At 35.0% G+C, this 21345-nt stretch overlaps 1 protein-coding gene across 2 annotated transcripts in view; it reads right to left on the reverse strand.

The window, feature by feature from the left end:
• The window catches only part of ccbe1 (collagen and calcium binding EGF domains 1), a 37003-nt gene extending 16322 nt beyond the window's left edge, over positions 1-20681 (reverse strand). The window contains exons 1-2 of one of the 2 annotated variants that reach the window (XM_008424520.2): positions 20305-20681; positions 20137-20217 (exon numbers count right to left, since the gene is read on the reverse strand). In XM_008424520.2, the coding sequence (XP_008422742.1) occupies positions 20137-20217; positions 20305-20408 (185 nt within the window). In that variant the 5' untranslated portion in view covers positions 20409-20681. The remainder of the gene's footprint in view (positions 1-20136; positions 20218-20304) is intronic. The other variant, XM_008424519.2, reaches the window with a different exon arrangement.
• Positions 20682-21345: the final 664 nt, after the last annotated feature.

Raw genomic sequence — 21345 nt, forward strand, 5'->3', positions numbered from 1 at the left:
GTCATTAAATTACTGTGATTCTGCAGATTAGCTGCAGGGATAAAGGCGGTGGAGCTGTTATTTAGCAAATACAAATGTCGACATGATGGTATGAGTGGAGGTCGTGTACTGCTACTTTTTAATTTCAAAAGGTGAAAATTGTCGAAGTTCACTCACACCCACACATGCTTGCCAGATGATTGCACCATAGACAAAGTCACATAACATCAAATAAATAATTGAACAATCATTTTAATTGAAAGACATAATGCTCCATAAGAGTAAGTAAGACAGATGTAATTTGTAGGGAAGATAATTAGACCAGCCAAAGTGCTGAGTGCTCCGATGCCCAGTGACATCACTGTAGCCAAAACTTTCAATAGTTTTTAAATTTCACCTTTACACCCCTGGAGTTTCATTAGCTTTTCATGTTCTGTGTTTAATGTTATTATTGCTCAGCATATAGCAGTAAGAAAGCATTATACATGTGGACCCCAAGCCAGAGTTGACTTTGAATGTGTGACCCACTCTTTCTAGGTCTGCATCATCCCCCTGAGGACTGAATGCACTTTTAGCAAATAATCAACTTAGCAAAAACAAACAGTTAGCTTAAAAATCAAGATGAAAACAAACATTTATATCCGCTTCCAAAAGATCACAAAAGAGACAAAAGCATCCCAGGGAAACTGGATCCAAATCTGTGGGGGAAGTACATTTTTGTCGGACTTTGCGTTTATTACATTATTACTCAGAGAAATAGTATCTTTGATATGTTCTTATAGGATTGTGCTGTTTCTCAATAGATCACTGCAAAGACAAGTTTAAATTGGTTTGATTACTTTGCAAATTACATAACTTATTTAATGCAATAATAGCACTGTCTTTTAATTTTATTAGGCTGGATCTTTCCATTGGCAATAATTGATTTAATTTTAAATTGCTATTACCCTTTGGCTAACCTTCTGCACATATGTGACACACACATATGTCTAGATTAAAACAGAAATGAGACAGTAGCAATATGACCTGTATGTGACGGTAAAACAACAGCATGATTAAAGCTGGTGTGAAGGTCAGTGCATCAAGCAACTAATTAAACACTACTGCACCCTGAAAAAATATACGTTATACATTACAGAAAGACCACAAAACAAGAAACTTGTCAAGTTGTGCAAAATTATGGAGCTACTTTTTTTTAAAGCCTAAACCAAAAGGTCTTCAATTAGCAAAGAGAGTCTGTATACAATTTAATCTCAACATAGATACAGCTTCAAATGCTTCAAAGGTTTGTTAGAGGACAAAACAAATATCACTATGAAAACAAATTAATAAAGACAGCACAAAGTTGCAGAGAAGTTAATCAACCAATCATCCAAAAATAAAAAGAGAATGGCACCACTGCACTGACACTACATAAAAGACTGCTATTAAAAAATAGAAATTTGCTGTCTTCATGTCACAAATGTAAAATATTTACCAGTATCAATATGTTTGCAGTCAATGAACTAAACATCACACTGGTGGGTTAAAATTGAGAAACATTTCATGTCAGAACCACAACAACAGCAGAAAACAAAAATAAAACAACAATAAAAAAATAAAGAAACCAAACTGTAATATCCAGAGTTTCTGAACCTTTGCGAACAATAGCTAAAAATAAAATCCTGTTTAATCATCTACTTCATGTTAATGAGCAAACAAACTCAAAACACATGTGGATTTCATTCATATTCATAAGTTAAAGAACAAGAGGGAAAGATTTCCCAAATGCCTTCATGACACTTTTCTCCAAGAATATCAATGAGCCATGTTTGCAAGGTCACACATCCGCACGCTCAGGAAGGGCATGTTGTGACTGACATTTACTTTCAGACAGAAAGCCCTGCACTTGTTCAGTGTTCGGAACATCACAGAAAATCTGTTTGTTTTGCCACCTGTGCCTTTTCTCACCCTAAAGGTTATTTCATTTTGCCAGTGACACAGATCACTTTACACCAGCCGCTTGAAATCTAGACATAAGCTAGTCTGACCTCAGTCGCCTGGGGTGAAGCATAAGCACTTTAATCACCTTATAAACAGAGGCTCTGCTCTGAAACAACACGATGTACCAGCCTGGCCCCGGTTTGTCTTAAACCAGAACTTGGTAATTCCTGCTGACACACCACTCAAAGTGGTGGAGTCCACTGAATTTATTTAAAGCAGAAAATCAGATTAGGATGAAAAGGTTCAGAACCAATTTGGACAAGCATGTTCTTATTTCTAACAATTACGTGTCTAAGATATTTCACTCAGAGAAACACAGCTGTGAGACAACACAAGCAAACCACATAGAGGCTTATTTGTGTAACCATTTATACACAAAAACATGTCTGCATTCCACACATCAGACGATGTTTTTTGTAGCTTCAAACAACTGTTTCCACCAGATCAATGTTTTTACACTGGATCTAAAAGGAAACTCTATAAAGTACTTAGGAAATTATTTTTTCTGTAACAAATAGTGTTTTCAACTTGAATGAATGTTTTATAGAGTTGGTTAAACAAATAAAAACTCTCTATATAGAGTCCTCTTATTTTCTGATATTTATCAATCAAAATATCAACAACCAATTTTGTCACCATCACAGAATTTCAAAAGTAAAGAAGGAAATGATTTTACCTCAGTTAGATAAGAAATGCTACACAGTAGAAAAATACATTGGATGGATGGGTAGATTGACAGAAATATTATGATTATTATGTGCAAAAAATTATGTGCTGGTAGAAATCAATAATATGGCTTTGTTAAAGCAGATTATAATTGTAGGCAATGAAATCTGAAAAGTTGAAAACAGGTTACACAGAAAGGCTAAACTATTCTGAATATTTATGAATCTCTAGGTAAAAATTACTATTTTCCATCAGCTGTAACCAGATGTAAGCATTATAATGCAATACATATGAAAACATAAAATGGCTTTCTATTAAAAGATCTACAAGAAGCACTTCACAAGCTAACCAAGCATCTGAGATCTGAGAAAACTGTAGCAAATAGTTTAAATGGAAATTAAACTATTTACTAGCTTAACTACCATTGATTTCATACCATTAATTTTAAAATAGTATGACAAACTATAATCTATAAAATCATAATCAAAACCATTTGAAATAAAATGTTCACAACATACTCTAAATTCTTATTATTATGTGGTGTTATAAGTTATTCCAAAGGTTTATGGCTTTGGCACTGACATCGAATTTGGCTAAGTGTCATGTAAAACCTCAAATGAACAGCAAATTTGCACAAAACCATCAATAAAGTCAGATGCTTCGTCAGCAGGAGTGACTCTGCCTAAATTCTTTTTCTGTATTTTCCAAATGTTGACAGAACATTCAATCTGTTCATTACTGGCAAAGTCATGCCTCCTAAAACTTTGTCACAGATGAAAAGATCTGTTTAAAAGTTACAGCTTTGTGAACCTGGCAACAATATGAGAACAACATGTGCCCCATCTATCTTAATAAAATAAAAAATAAAAAACACAATTGAGAGAATTATTACTTGCTACATGTTGACAGAAATAATGTGGGCAATTTAGCAATCAGCCAACATGACATGAAAAATTATAGCAGGTATTGCAAATCCTAACATTGATGAAGCAAATCTTTGCCGATTGTGGTTATGAGGAAACGATCAAGATTAGAAGAAGCAGCCTGACAATATTTATCATCTATTTTTAAACCACATTCCTTGTACTTTTTAGATGCTGCTTGATAAGCTACAAGATCTCTTAAGAGATTGCCGGTTGCTCAGGAAAATACAAGGAGAGACAGAATTTCCTCTTATATAACAGAACAAATGAAAGTATTTTTATTTTTTCCCTTTGAGCCGGAGAAATCCACTCTTAGCCTTGAACTTTTTACTTGAGATAAAATGTAACGTCACAGTTTAGCTGCTGCTCAGCCTGTTCTGCACTGCTAAAATACCATCTGGATATGATATCATGATATGCAGAAAAAAAACAAAGAAACTGATGCATGTCCCCATCTGTTCAAACTAAATGAAACTGTTAGAACTTTATTAAACACTAAAACAAGTGATAAAGGAAACAATAAGAACAATAAGCACATATACTGTGGTGAAAATGGATTGAATATGTCAAGGTTTTTCCTGGTGAATATATTTCTAATGACGCTAATGACATGAAATTTATTCCAGATGTCAGTAACAACCTTGGTACTCCACATACACAAAGAAATCAAAACACATTACTGAATTAAGTAAGATATTTGTAAGAAAATATAAGAGCATGATAATATTTATTTAATACTTAATAGAAAATATTTATTTTTTAAAACCACATTTTCAAGATTCCACCTGTATGGAGAAACTTGATGTGTTGCTACATTGCATTCTGGGGTGACTGACAAGTAGCTTTATTTTCTCCCTCTGAAGCCAACTGAGAATTGAATTGGCTGTGCATTTGGCATCATTATCTTGCTGAGAAATCCACTCTGGTTTTTCTTCAGATCTGTACGAGGGCTGTATTAGCATTTTTTTTCCATCCATTCGTTTTTCAATCACATTAAATCTGCCATTACCATATGCAGAACAACAAACCACATCATGATGTCCCCACCTCCAAACTTCCCTTTGTGCTCTAAAGGGTGTTGAATGGGGCAATTTCTCCTTTGAACAGGAGTTGATAAATTACAGAATTAAATTTTGATCTAATCTGGCCAAACTATATTATTCATAGAAGCCATTGCGTCTGAGTGCATAACTTAGTTTTAATGGAAAAACTGCACAACTCCAGGATTTTCTGAAGAACTCTGTCAGTGGTCATTAGGTCTTGGAGAGGCTTTAAGACTTTTATTCAAACTCCTCTGTTAGACAATCTTTCAATTTCCAGAGTTTGGACCTAGAAATGCCTAAGAATCGATTTATTGGTTGCAAAGTTGTGGCTTTACAACAATGAATTTGCTTGAGAGACCACTTTGATTGCACCCACTATTGGATTTGGATTATGTGACATGGTGATGAAAAAGCTTTTTATAGGCCATCAGTTAGGATAGTTAGGAACTAGCCTGATAAGTAGTAGAATTGTTTTTTCAATTCTGCTTTTTAGACTTTGACTTTATAGCTATTTATTTGGCTAGCTATGCCTTTTGTGAGTTTCATGCTTATTTTCTGTATCATTTCACATTATTACACTTACAGTAACACACACCCTTATTTTTATTGATTTCCCTGGTGAGAATTACATGACAGAAAATTTTCAGTTGTTTGTAAGAACAGACAAATCAAAATAAAACACACACAAGGCTTATTTAATCAAAACAAATAAAACACATAAGAAATGATCAAAGGAGAAACCCCCATAAAAAACAAGAACCTGATGAAAAAATAATAAAATGCTTAATGCTTAACTTCCCAGATGAAATAAATTCTTCGCACCTATGTGTGAAACACTTAAAGTACATCCAAATCCACATATTCGAGAGTCAATGACGACCTGTAAAATCTTTTGGTTTGAATGCTTGTTCTGGGAATTCGCAGCACAAAATCTGATAGATCAAGTCAAAAGCTGCAATTGCATGCCAACAGAGTGTCAACATTGCGACACTTATTGGTTGTCAAGATAAACAGGAGATAAAGTTGAGCAACACATCTGTGATTCCAGAGTTAAACAGATCAACATCACATTTGCAGAGACACAGCTGCCAGTGAAGAATCCAAAGAAACAATCCCTTGACAAAAAAGACTCAGCACAGTGAGTACGTCGTCTGAATGTCTGAATACCTTTGCGTGTCCCAAAACTCCAGATTCTAAAAACCTTGGAAAGGTCATCTGCTCAGCTAAAAATACATCACTCAGAAATGGATAAAGGACATTACTATCTGATGGTTTTGGTATTAGCAGACCTTTAGAAAAATTGCTAAAGTTTCTGCTAAAACAAACAGATAGTTGAAATTCTCTTTCAAGTGTTGGTATCTTCAGTGATGTTACAGTAGTAATTACAGACATATGTCTTGGCATGGGATATGATAAAACTTGATTCCAAAGAAAATTATTATTTTGTATCTGTATAGTGAAGCTAGCCCATTCTAACTGCAACCTGATGTAGAGATGAAAGTCAGCCCAGTTGTTTAACAACTTCCACAAACATATATGCTCCATATCCCAAATCATCACTGACTTTGGAAACTTAAGACTGGACTTCAAGCTATATGGATTTGGTGCCTCTCCACAGGATCTTGATTTCCAAATGAAATGTAAACTTTACTTTCATCTAAAAATAAAACTTTGGACTGAGAAACAGTGCAGTAATTTTTCTCCTTTCTACAGGTAAAACGATTCTGACTCGTCTAGCTCTGCAGTGGCTTATCACTAGGAATGTGTCAATTGCAGCTCTTGTAGTCCCACTTCTCTTAAATGGGCTTTGCCCCACAAACCTTTCAATACCGTAGTTATCTCTGTTGTTTGTGCTCATCTTCTTACCACAATAAACCTCCAGTAAAACCACTTTCACACAGCACCCAAGCACGTTCTATAATGATCATTTTTATTATCTTCTAAATGGAAAGTATCAGTCACTCTCTAATCAACAGCAGAAGTTTCCTTTCATTTTAGTATTAGAAACCTCTAACACATTTAAAGAAGCTTTATACAGAGTTTTAAAAAACTTTAATGTCAAATAAGCATTACTTTGTTTTACAGACTTAAGATCAAGTGATGTGAATGAAGGGGGCATGAACTACAAAGACAGTATGGAAATAAGTGGCATGGTAAACTGAAACCTCCCCGAAAGAAAACAAACTATTTATTCTTCCTTTAACCTGATGAAGGCCAATATGTTCTTGTCACATAAAAACTTGTTTCTCCTTTGATAATGAACTGTTTTTATGATGCTGTTCTTAATTTTCTCTAGTTTTACAGCACATTTGTGCGCTCAGAGAAATGAGCACTCTCCTATTTGATCAATCATTACTGTAACTCATTGATTAATGACCATTTGAACTACCCAGAAAAGACATTTCACTAACCATGACAGACACACAGACTTGATAGAACAACCCATGACAAGGCTCTTCATGTAAAAACAGAAATTATGGTTTAAAGTAGTTTAATTTTCCTGCTTAGTTCATAGTTACTAATTTAAAACCTATTTTTCTCCTGCCCTTTTGCTTTAATTTCCTCTCCCCTGACACCATGGTAACATAAGGACTCGGTGAGTGCAAATCATAGCAAAAAATGTGCTGAGTGTGAAACGACACATTTTATTGCTGGGGTTATCCTGAAACCGCACAGTTGTGGTTACTCATCCAATAAATGTAAAGTTCAACATTTTGAGAGGTGCCCTCTTTTTTTTGACTAGGGGTTAAAGACTCAGATTTTCACTTTTAAGTGTAAAAATGTGGTTTGCAGCAAGATAGCAAACAACATATTCTGACAAGCTGCACAATGTATGTAGTTAACTCACATAAAAAAGGTTAAATAAATGGTAATAGGTACAGAGGTGACAAACCTGAGATAGTTTTCCATAGATTTGTGCCAAAAACTAAAGAGAAAAAGTTGAGAAGGAAGATGAAGGTTTTTATTGTCACTCACTTTATTTTGATAGTTCTAAATCCCATTTATCTCACAGAGAGAAAGATAGAGTAGAAAGTAATAAAACTAGTGCTGTAACTTGTTTATGCAAAGTTTACCACACGATTTGAGCAGTCATCCTCACAAAACTTAAAAGGGCAGAGTATGATTAACCCATTAGAACCCAGCTCAAGAGATGCAACACAATCTTGACACAGTTGTTGTCTGCACAGATTCCCGTCAACTCTAAAGATAATGAAGGAACAACTGATTGGTGTTGTTTGCTAAGATTAACATACAAAGGGAGAACATTTTTTATAGTTTATAAACATGTAGTTTATACTACATGTTTAGAAAACTTAAATTAGTAATCCCTGACTTCCTGTTTCCCATGGGCATACAGTGCTTTAAATAACTAATTCAGACACAACTTGAGTAAATACAGGATGGACCTTTATATGATTATTTTATTAAAGGGGAAAAATGCTGTGCATCCCTACCTGTCCCTATGGGAAAAGGTAATTGCCCTCATTGGAAAATTCCTTATTAATCATGATTAATCACATCTTTTAAATGTTAAGTTTAATTTCAATGCTCACACCAGCTCTGACTACTGCCTGACTAGAAAATCAGTAAATGCCTAATCATCTGATAATATGAAGCAGGCTAAAAGGTCTTATTGAGTCAAATGCAATAAAGTCCTTGACATATATTAGTCTAGAAAAAGGTTACAAAAGCATTTATAAGACTTTAAGACTCCATAAACAAAGAGAACACGGAATAATTTTGAACTTTCCCAGAAGTGTTTAGCCTTCTAACATTATGCCAACAACAAGAAAGAGACAAGCACAGCCTCGCTGTGCCCAAAGGCTGTGCCCAAACACTCCTGCCCAAAGAAGACTCAAAGACCTGTATGTACGTTTTCCAGGTACATCTTAATGATCCTCAAAACTTTCCAAAATATGTTGTGTGAACTGATAAAAAAAAAAAAAAAAACTTTTAAAATGTGTGCATTATGTTTTATCAGATATTCAACTAGCAGCATTTCAAACATCATACAATCATCAAGCATGGTGGCAAGAGTGACTATCATGGGCTGTTTTAAGTGGAAAACTTGCAATGTCATGGTCATATTCAATAAATTAGATTTTCTTTTCAGCGGTGATTACAAACAAAGCTAAGTTTTCAAGCTTTTTTTTCTGCTGACTATGATGATTTTCAGCTTACAGTCAGGGAAATATTGGCATAAAAAGCATGAAATGGGATCTCCACCAAGAAATCCTGAACTTCGAGTGTACTTGGATTATATAATAAGAAAACAATTGTCATTTAAAAGAATTCTAAGGATTTTGAGAGATTTGGAAAAGAACAATGGTCAAAATTCAGACTAATAACCTTACGGACTGTCATAAAAAATGATATGTGCTGTCTATTGGGAAAAAAGGGACTTATTAGTTATTAAAAACAGTGCAAGCAAAAATGGTGGTATATGATAAAAAAAAGTTAGAAGCAGGATCCCCCCTCCCCCCCCCTCAAACTAAAAGGCTGAATGTTTCTAAAATGTTTGTTACAAGAATATGCTTCAGTAAAAAGCAATGATTTGATCAGAGTGGTAACATTAAAGGGGGACGTTGTGTATTTTTTATGTAAAACTACAGACCTCGCTTTGGAGTCAAAGATGCCTCTATACCCTCCCAGCCTGAATCAATAGAAGCAGGTCAAGCCTCTGACTCTGAAGCTATTTCACAGTTGGTGTTCCCATTTCAAACAAATCAAATATGACTGTAATCTCTTCTACTGATGTATTAAACATCATAAACCTTACCATATTAAATCTATCTTTCTCTCTGTTTAAGTTAAGAAGCTCTCACTGCTGTGTAAAAAAAAAAGAAAAAAAAAAAGCTGCATTTATTACAGGCACACGCAGGCTATTTTGAAACTGATTCTTCAGGAAATTATTCAGAGGAACACTGTCTGTCAACGTAAACCATCCTGAGCACTTCCATACGATACTAATGAAAACCACGCTTCATAACAAAAAAAAGGCCAAATATCACTGTTATATGTTAACTACAGAAGGGACCATGAAAAGCACTTGACTTTCACTAGAAAACAGCTGAATTTAGAAGGGACTGTAAGTAATTGAAATTCCTTGCAATTATTAACGCATGTAATATCCTAATGTCAGAGAATAATAAAACCCTGACCTTAACTCAGGCAAAGGAGGCCTTTAATGCTTTAGATGCTGAACTTTGCCCTGTTGTGACGTCCTGAATAGTCAATGCATCCTTGGTATAGTTTGGTAAGCTGGATACTCATGGATCAGGGTCATTACTGTTGCTATTATTAGTCCATTTTAGGATAATGTTTCAAACTGTGGTTATTATAGTCGCAGACAGTCTTAGACATGGCTCATAATATGTTCCATTTGTGATTTCTTGGTGCTAAGTGTGCATCCACAGAAAGCAGACAAAGGATATTATTTTTCCGACAAGCTTCAGTGACAATCTGAAAGACCATTAGTGTGCTACTTCCTGGAACATCTCGCAGTTTGGTGCTCTAAACACAGTCCAGCACTTTGAAGGATCAACCATGAAGAGAACATTACTCTCCTAAAGCAGCGGAGTTACTCGGTTGACTATTGGTAAAGAAAAACTTAGAAACCAAGAACTTCTATAAAAACGAGTTGCCAAAGGCACGGATGTCAGCTCATTTAAAATGATTGCTGTAAAGCATTTTGATTACTTTGAAGAAAATATTTATTTTACATGAAAATTTTGCTCGTTGGAATCTTCTAGAGGGAGTTTTATTGGTCATCTGACATCGGGATATTGCATAGAACAGTATATTTTCTCTGCCACACACTTTTTTTTTACCAATTCTAGAGCTAATTGAACCTGCCAGAGCCAATGAATTACGAAAGTATTTTTGAGATATTCAATGTCTTTCCCTGTCTGGAATGTTCAGTCACATTTATGAATCATTATGTGTATAAACCAATAAGGATGTACCAGACAGCTTCAGTTGTTTTACTCTGGTGTTGTTTTATTGTTTAAAATCCATGGACGCCAATGCTGAGTTTTATAAAGGCCTCCATTATTTATTTTGTGTTTCCTTTCTCATCTTGCATCCATTTAGTGACACACATGAGAATAAATATTCTGTATTGGAACTAATTCAGCCATTTTAATGTCTGGCTAATGTTGTAATTCAGGTGAATCAGAAGGATCAACAGAACAGCCATTGATTACTCAGAAGCTGATAGTCCAACTTTTGACATGAGTGTTTATTTGCTTGTAACTCTTGTTTATGGTGATCTTATCACAGACAAAAAATTTAAATACCAGATGTTGATCAATGTAAATGTTTGGTTGTTTTTGTACTCTTGAGCAATTGAATCCTTATTTAAACACTACTTACTGTATATTCAGGCACTTATCTGAGATTAATGTTAAAAGTGGCTTTATGATTTAAAACATTTATGAAGAAGAAAAAGATACAAGAAGTCTGTAAACTTGCAAATACTTCTCTGAACTTTAGTTAGTGAACAGAAGTGCATTAAATACAGGCCATACAATACAGATTTGACCCTTAGTTGTGGAAATAACCATTACATGAAAAAAAAAAAGTTCTGCTTCTATGCTTTTCATATGTTCCAAACACATGTGGTGAATGAGGTAACTAAAATATGGGGCATGTTAGCCCACTTGAGATTTACGGTTTCCATGTTATTTTAGTGTTGAAGTGAAATGTTATACAGTGCCCAGGAGCTCCACGCAAACATTTGTCAACAGTGATTAACTTAAGTTATAATTAAAATAAAGTAATGCTTCTTAATGTGTGGGTTACATTACAAAGTAAAACACTTGCACCTTCCTTAATGCAGAACAGAAAAAGCAAAGAGCAGGAAGATGTCAGAGTAATTTAAGCAGATCTGCAAAATGCAATTCTACTACTAAAGTATAACAAAGACTTGACAGGTGGACTAACACACCGACGGTGTTGGTAATGGGGAATATTTTGAAAATGAACCGTAAGTGACTCAAGTGTAATGTAATTCAGCAGTAAATGAGCACAGTTCTCAAGGGAGGGAGAAACATCTGCACTGTTAAGAACCACCAAATATGAGCTGCCGCTTCAAAAATCTGTTATTAACGTTGAATACTCCATCTGTTTACAATTTGAAAAAGACTGATATATAGAGATGTGTGTTCACTGGTGCAAGTAAAACATATCCGTTAGCTATAAATGCTGTCCTTTAGGGCTGATAAATTAGACGGTTTTAATTTTCTCTAATGGGAATTTAAATTAAGTCTTCAAAATTCCAAGCTAGAAATGAAAAAGAAAAGGATTTGCTGTTGTGAGTTTGACAAACAAATGCTATACAAATATAATTCTGTGCCAATTGTAACTATAGTTCAATGTGTTTCTAATAATATGCTTAATAGTAGATTTTAAAAAAAACAGGCTAAAAGCAACAAAGAAATAGTGTTGGATATGCAGACTAAGAGCACAGAGGCAGAAAAACCGCAGTCTGTAGACTACTTATCACTGCATCACCTAACCACTGCAAAACCACAGCATGACCAAAACGTGACCACACAACAGTTCTTGATGGAAAGAAACAGATGGTTTCAGGAGAGTCAGCCAAAAGAAACAAGAGTGGGTTTTTCAGAAACCAAAATACTTAAAAACAAAAATGTTGAGTAGTAATTTAAAGTAAGGATAAGTGCCTGTGACTTTAAAGGTTTCAGCTGAATGTGAAACAGGGCATGGAAGGTCTTAAAATGATCAGCCAGATCTTACAAATCATTTTGTGCAAGTTGTTTGACCTTTAAGTGGTTTCCAAGCATATATCATTGTCAGAACAGTGGAAACAGATATTCAGCAGGAAAAAGCAGAGACACAGCTCCTAATCCATTACATCCGTAATGCCTTTCTGCAGAAGTGTCTGCGTGTTGAATATTTCAAACAATTCCTCCAGATAATTTATACCTGAAGTCTGAGGTTGAAAATGCTGAAAAACGCTACTTAATCACGAGAGAGTGCTCCTTAACACTATTATGTCCTCCCCTGCTTTGAACATAATATTTTACACTACATAATATCTAACTTGGAGCAGAGGGAGAATGAGTTGCTGCTTCATCTTTTAACCCTCCCTGCAGTCCTAAGAGGACGCCATGTGCGCTTTATACCATGTTCATGGTCCTGGAATGTCACATACGCAATATTACAAATTTTTTTGTGTGTGTGGGGACAGGACACCCCCATCGAATCCTCTATGTTCGACCATAATGTCTGCCTCACTCTTTCTGAGCATCGAGCTAGAACTGAGAGAGGCTTAAAGTCTTTAGCTCAGTATGACTAAAGAGCTATTTCCCACTCAGTGTATAGTTGAATCTAATTTAATGCTAAAAGTAGACTACAAAATAGCACCCTTTTTAGACAAAATGTTTATGGCAGATTATTTTACAGGGGTCTGACTTTGAGTACGGAAGTTGCAAAAAAACAGAGTGAGTGATAGATGTATGGATATGTTGTCCAGGAACCCTGAATATTAATGCTAGACAGAAAAAAGTCTTGCAGATTTCACTAAAAAACCATTTGACTCAATGTCTGCAACAACTTGAACTTAATTTTTAATACCCAAAAATGATGTTTGTAAATTACAAATAATTTTGCAACAGATTGCCAACTGAACTGCCCTACCAAAAATCTAAATATTGTTTCAGATTTAAAAACAGATTAAAGGGTTGTGTTATAATAATAGCTCCTTCTAAGTTAAAATGTAGGTCTAAATCCAAGAACTGCATGTGCAGGTGCAAATATTAACACCTGTACAAAAGTATTTTTAAAAGTGGGACATGCACATAGGTAGACACAGAGATAAATCATCAAAACTTTCGATGAGCAAAAATAACCAGACTCGAAAGTAAGGCATGCTATAGCCTGATTGTAACTATATGCATGGCAGAAAGCAACTAGCACATTTACAACAACACATTTACAATTAAGCTGCTTTAAAATGCACTTTTTAATCTCAAGAAAAAAAATCTTCAAATTCTCCTCTTCAAGCAAATTAATGAAGAAATGACAACACTGCCCATTAAAAGTTTCAGTCTAAAAATATTGCAACTACAGAGATCAAAATTAGTAATGTGTGTAGTCCACCCGCCTTTATATAGGCTATTAATGAACTAATGACTTCACAGCCATGATAATGTGCTGAGGCAGGCAGACACTCTTTCCAACATATACTACTGAGTCAGTTGTTTCAGCAGACAGAGAAGTTATAAATCTTCTCTAATGGATGATGATAATGTATGAATCTGTCACACAAAACCACTGTGTTCAACCACAGTTTTCCTTAAACTGTAGACTGTGGCCTCTTTTCACCACAAATATGATCCCTCCTTTATCCCTGACTTTTAAAAAAGGTCTACTGATGGCAAGGTAGCTAAGCCTTTATAGGGCAGTGAATTTTTTTCCCAAAACAAGAATGTTTCTCTAAAGAAAAACTCACTGTGAACCAAATTTTTTTGTTTTTTTGTTTTTACAAAAAAACATGTGAATTATAAATTATGGACATGTAAAAAAAAAAATCCACTTTGTCCAGTATGTAAATAAATCCTGACAAATATTTAGTTAGACACCCCATAGGAAGTTGTACGTCAACCATCGACTTTATGCAACGCCTCCTCTTCTTGGAAGAAATGGTGGGAGTTCTTACGGGAAGAGTGGGGTTACGAAAAGTTTGCTGGTTAGTTTACTGGGACAGACCTGAATTAAAGACACACCCCAAAGACTTTTTGGGGGTGTTTTTGAGATCATTGTCCTTTTGAACCCAATTACATCAAACAGTCTGTTAAGCAATGTCATTGCTGATAAGGAGTTAGTCATCCTCCTTTAATATTCAATCTACTTTGTGCACCTTGACCACAATGACAACATGATGTGGCTAAACATTAAAATTAATCAACTTTTTGACTGCCTCAATGATGATGGGGGCTCCTGACCAGTTCCTGAAAATCCCAAGTAATTCAATGTCTTTCGATGGAAACAGTTTGGATATTGGGCACAAATGTTAAGCTAATCTATACTGATGATTTACGGAGTTGAATGAAATCTACTAATTCTAGCAAAGAGTAGTCAAACATTAAGCAAGAATCATGAAAGGAGTTTGCTTGCTATTGGTTTCCAGAGGGAATTGGTAAAGATGCAACTTGCTCAAGTATATTTAACAAAATATTAATGGATATGCATCTACATGTTTGAGCTTGCACATTTAAAATGTTCTAATTTTACAAAGTAGGAAAAGAATCATAACTTCAGACTTGTGTGCCCAACTCTAGTTTTTGAAATGTATTGAGCACACAATTAATTTGTGCTTATAATCCTCTGTTAAACTACATTTTATAGACATGGTTAACACGGTTTGAAACTTGTTCTTGAAGACTGGACTTTTAAAATAATCTCCAACTTAAATCACAGCAGGTTTTAAATAAGACAGAATGAGATCGCCTGTCACAACAGCTGACCTCCTCTTTTGTGACTTTACATCCCTTTAATGTGTAACTGTGTGGGAGCTGTCACTGAGGAGCAAAACCAAATGTTCATGTCAGCTCCTTAAATCCACAGTACAATCTCCACACCAGCAAAGCACTCCAGTTGAAAGCCTTCATATCCTCTTTCTGACCATTGATAGAAAACAGATGTTGACGCTGCTTTTTCCTGACAGGACATTATGCATCATTTCAAAGATGTGGTTTCTCTTTGTGGGGTATTTCTATACATAGTAACTTATTCCGAACGTAGTTCCTTAAAGTGGTGAACTGTTATTGCATTTTATTAACAGAGATGCCTGTACAGATACCAAAATTATACCAACTTTCCTTCACTGCATTTTTAAATGCTTTTCTGATAACGTCACAGAAATCAAAATCTCAACCGGCTGCTGTAAATCAGTAAAGTTATTTAAGATTGCCGTGACTTTTAGTGTTTATCTTCATAATGTCTACTAATAAAGATTAATAAGACTGTTTTCTTTTATAGTTCATTGAGAAACAGCTTGGGCTAATTTTATGCTCTTTCCTCGGGTAAGATGTTGACCTAATCGTAAAAAATTATTGCTTTTGAAATGTTTTCAACTCAGTAATTTTAACTTTTTTTTTTTTTTTTTATGTGTCTAGTTTATATTTTTTAGAGTGTTTCAGGGAGCCTCATTCTGGCAGTGTACGTAGCTAAAATCTAAAAATTCACTGGGATTAAGTATTAATGCGTTATAAATATGGCAATAACAATTAATATCAAAACCTAATTCAAACCACCATCTCTATGGATACGGAATTATTTTCTAACGTCCCTTATGACAACATAAAACACTTAAGTTGCAAAATTTACAATGCACCTTTTTGAATGACTGTGCCATATTAGATAGCTTATTCTTCATTAAGGAGAAGCTTAATGTGGCTAGATAAAAAGGTTTGGTTTGTAATATCATGATGTGTGGAGCTGCATAAAGACAACAAAAAAAAACTCTTAAATAAAATATATACTGTCAATGGCCCCACTCTTCCTTTCCATCCAGAACATTTATATCATCGTCAGACAAGAAATAGACCAAGAGAGTAATAAACATTATATCTGGGGCATGCTAAACTCCTTCAGAATTGCCAAAATGTCTTTTATAGAGTAATGATCACTGGAGGAATGATGATGTCAAAAAAAAAAACCCTACATAGTTTTTCATGCAGAAATATATTTGAATTGGTACACTGGAAGGAAGTCCTGCTGAGACAGCTATTCCAAGGTGTGGAATAAATTTAAATCTAATGTTAAAAACAGATTTTATGAAACCAAAGGAAACAAAAGAGGGTTCAGGCCTTGTGGCCAAGATGAATAACGTGTTTTAAGTGATAAGTCTACTGGAACTTTATGGCACTCTCTCTCTGTTTAAATCAACAACTACATTTCTTTAACAAATTTCTAAACTACAGCAAGCTAACCGAAAAGCAACAATTAGATTAAAAGCAAACACAGACAAAGAACTGTTACTGCTGTTCTTTGCATTAAAATGAAATGGGAAGGAACAAGAATGTATGCATTAGAACACTGTAATGTTTCAACGTGGAACTTGTCCAATAAAATGTTATCGCAGCTTTTTACACCTTATGGTTGACTTTCCTAAGAGTTGTTGCTATGACAAAGACACCAAAAAAGCATAAGTAGTACCTTCATAACCATTTAGAAAACGTAAGAATTACACATGCCACTCGCAACTTTAATGCAATTGTCATTGAAGTGCACACAGAAAAGTTTGACTTTGACTGTGTTCTGTTTTGGTTTTTTTTCTTCCAAGATGGTTAAAGCTGACAGTGTATACATAATAAATCAAGACAGTGAAATCACTGTTTCATACATTCTTGTCACAGGAGAAATATAAATATAAACAAAGATTATTAATGTCCCTCCATCCTGAAGACGGTTAACACACTGGATCTGGCTCTCATCTTGGATTGTCAGAGGCTTGGGAACCAGCCTAAAAAAGGTGCAATAAAAGTGCAAAGACTTGCTGCTTTTTATCAACAAGTCTTTGAGGTGTATTTTCCATATTTCTGAAAAATTGTTATTTAGCTAACTAGATAAATACTAAGGTGAATTTGAAGGCCAGCAAATTTGAAGCCTGGATTCAGATCAAGTGTTACTCTTACCACAGCCGTCTATCCTATTCAGTAATTCCTTTAATCTTGCTTTTTGTTACGAAAAGGTTCTCTGGACCTAGAATGTTACGGGTTCACGGAGCAGGGATTGCGGTTTTGGAAAAATATGTTATGAGGAAAAAAATATATCATTAACATAGCAAGCAATTACCAGCAGACCGACAAAGAAAAGAACAGAAACAAAAATCTTTATGCAGATAAGCCACACTCCTGGAAATAATGATCATAACTGATCTCTGGGCAATTCATTGCGAAAACGCAGCAGGCCTCAGCTCAGAAAGCTTTGCCAAAGTGGGACAAGCAGCTCACAGCTTATCATCTTAATCAAACCCGTCACTGGTTTTAAGCAAAGTATAATGTTGCAATCACAGGAATTTGTGATTTAAGTAGGTTTGGAACTGAAAACCTACAAGTTTCCTCTTCTTTTCTTTTTCCACGTTTCACTTTTGAGCCAAGCACATTTACCTCCATGATCTTTAGAGCTGTGAACACAGGCACATAGTCTGCAGGCTGGAAATGCTCAATACTGGCACATTAGGCCTTTAAAACAAAGAAACCAAACAAAACGATCTCTATGCGGAATAAGTGAAAGAGTCAAAAAGAGAAGGCCTGAGTTGGCACCAGCCTCTGGTGTCTCCTCTGCTTCCTTTCACAACATGATAAATAGCTCCAGAATGAAACCTTAAGCTCTGCACATGGTTGCATAACACATACCACAGTATGTGTCTTTTGTGTTGTCTATTTAAGACTTCTAAACCAGATTCATCAAAGAAATGAAAATGCAAAGAACATCAAATAAATTCAGTTTTTTAACCTGAACGAAGTGACGAAAAACAATGTCAAACATCTCTGCATTCCTCCTCAGAAAAAAAAGGTCTGCAATAAACAATACCTTGCAAAAGTATTCATGCCCTTGTATTTATTCAAATTTTGTCACATTATAACTGTAAACTCTGATGCATTTCTTTTGTGTAATTTTTTGATAGACCAAAATAAATGAGTGTATAAAAGTGTAGCATTCCTACATGCAAAAATGCAAGTTTTTTGGACTGTAATTAGCCTGCTAGCTAAGTTGGATGATCGTGTTTTGTTTGGTGAGTAGTTGTGAAATTCCTAGTAGTGCTCTATAATAAATATCTTAGCCCTTCACAGAACAGTTGGATTTATACAGAATCAGGTGCACACTGTTTACTAATTGGTGACTTCTGAAGATGATTGGTTGCACTGGATTTCATTCAAGGGCATCAGAAGCTTGTGACACTTGTTACATTATTTGGTTAAAAGTGTAAAACAATGAACCAATTTTTGGCCATTTGTGTTAGTGTATTAAATACACCAACACTGTCATTTATGGTTGTAATGTACCAAAATGTAAACATTTCTGGTTATATATTTGGGTGTAACTTTAATCAGAAGTAGGTCTTTGATAGGTTTTATGCAATTATATATTCCCAAGCTAATGAATACCACAAGTATATATTTTTAACCATCATAGGTTTGCCAGCTTAAATCATGTTGCGGCAAGTCACATTAGCTCTGGTATAGAAACACGCAGTATAGAATTTCCACACTGATGTAATCAAATTCAAGGCACGCTTTATAGTTTTTGGAGCCATGTATCAGACTTGTTTAACTGATGTTGCAAGGGATTGCTTGGTTAGTCTTCAGCTCACACTGTGCAGGTGACCTGAAATGCACTCTGGAAGACATTATCATGGCTTTTAGCTGAAGCAATTTTTCTTCTTTAAATAAACAGTGTGGGAAACAATTTGCGGCTGCAGCCAATAACCATAAACCAACATCATTATGTCAAGAGTGTGTTTAAGATGAGAAGATCAAACAATGCAAAGCAAAACTTTAAAAGTCAGTTTCTTTCATGAGATACCCAAGAAACAGTCAGACTTTTAGCTTGACAAATCTTTCTTTAAATGGGACTTGAGAACATTGATCTGTTGTAAATTAAGATCTTTGCGACATGTTTGAAATTTGCTCCCTAACTAAGTTTTATGATTGTGTTTCTGAAGCAAAAACACACTTGCCTTTAATATAAATCACAATGAGTCTGTAAATAGCATATCCCATTCCATTTGAGCCATCAGTCACCCCAAACAAGGTTAAAGCACCCTCAAAAGTTTATAATCAAGGCTAATGTTAAGAAGTGGTTTGGAGATGTTACAGTAGCGCTTCTGCAGTTTTTGTTTTAGTTAAATGATCCATCTTTCTGGACAGTTTCTTTCCAAACATGAGTAGCAATATGCTTGTTTTATTATGTTACTTTATACAAAATCCATACTGTTTGTCACATGGGAGTAATTTTAAACCATGAACTCTTCCATGAGGTCAGTAGAGTTCCAAGTATTTCTTACAAACAATAACTTTATAAAATTAGCAGTATGTTTTCATTATGCCTGGAAGGCTGAGCACAAAGGAGAGATTAGCTACTAACAAATTGATCTGTAAACTCAGACAGGAGATTAATCCACATTGTTTAGAAACTCTCCAGTGTCATGGCACAGGATAATGATAACAAGATTTCCAGAGGAGGTATCCATCTATTTTCATATGTAAATACAGCTCCAAACAATAAGTAAATGTATAAAGCATGTAGGTTTAATGCATTGTGCTAATAAAATTCAGGAGAAATCTGTTCACTAGAAACAATTAAAAAGCAAACATACTGTTCTCTAATTGTTTTCTGCTTCTTGAGGCAGATATAAAATTGAAATATTTCAGACTTAAAAGCTATTTCATTTTAAGAACCAAGCTAATTAGTAATTTGATTTATTACAACAGATGTAAGATTAACATCTTGCATCACTGCAGTTTTCCTGTTTCCTACTTTTACTGCATACATTTAACTTGGTGTACCTGTAACATGTCGTAACTTCTCCGGTCGACTTCACGCAGGGATACTTTGTAGTTGAAATATTATTCTCAGAGCATTTTTCCCTGGAAAAGAAAACATATAACATTTTGAACCGAGTTCAACATATTTTTCTTCTCTGTTAGTTTAAAACTTATAATGAAAACAGTTACCCCTCACTGGCATCCTCTTCCTGGTAAGACCAAAGCAAAGCTCCCGAGAAACACATGCAGGTGACGGTGAGCAGGAGAGGACTCCTGTTGGGCTGCAGCAGCATGACGTCGACCTGTCGACTGTCCACGCTTGGAGCGACTGCCTCCCCTCTGCTTTAACTTCAGCGGGTGAGGTTAGGAAGGAGGCAGGCAGACCCTCCCATTCACCCAGACATTGTGAATCTCCCACAAAGAGCCTCAGATGTTACCTAATTCTTTTGATGTAGTCACCAAAACTTCCACATTAATATCACATGTAAAAAATTATGTAAAATAAAAAAAAAAGTATATCGGACATGCTAGAAAATACTTGAAGAGCTTGTAGACGCGAAGCTAAACTGTTTGGATGACACGGCAACAAACAAACAAACCTTCAGAATGAGGAACTGTCAAAGGAAAAAAATATAGGGAGAGCAGCTCTGGCAGACCCGCGAGTATAAGCACGCGCTTCTGTTATTATAGTGCGTCATAATCTTTGCTGCCCTCGCGCGGCTGTGAATACGCTATAGGCAAGACATTTCAGTATAGCAACGTAAAACGGTGATGAACAATGAACAAATTTGGTCAGAAAAGTCAAGGTAATTATTAGATTTACCATATCGCAGGAAACCACAATAAAAACAGAGCTTTACTTTGCCCAAATACAAGAACTGTCATTGGCTATACTACAATCACTGAAACGTAAGTACAATCTACAATATCTCCAGGAAAAAACAATTAGGTTGATTGTTTTTTTTTACAGTAGACCTTAAAATTAATATTTTGTCATTTTGCATGATGAAAGATGAGCTAAGACCAAATGCCAATGTTCTTAAAAATGAGCTAGATAACCATACTTTTAGTACATTACAATAAAATATACAATCTTTGAATTGTCCATATCCATACAAATGATATGAATTCATTTCCTAAGTACCTTATACATTTAATAGAAGTAGTAAAAGAAGATACACTCTGAATTATATCAATACATTAAATGTATATTAAAAATACATTTAAAAA

Source organism: Poecilia reticulata, linkage group LG12 (genome assembly GCF_000633615.1).
Source record: "Poecilia reticulata strain Guanapo linkage group LG12, Guppy_female_1.0+MT, whole genome shotgun sequence".
Classification (NCBI taxonomy): Eukaryota; Metazoa; Chordata; class Actinopteri; order Cyprinodontiformes; family Poeciliidae; genus Poecilia; species Poecilia reticulata.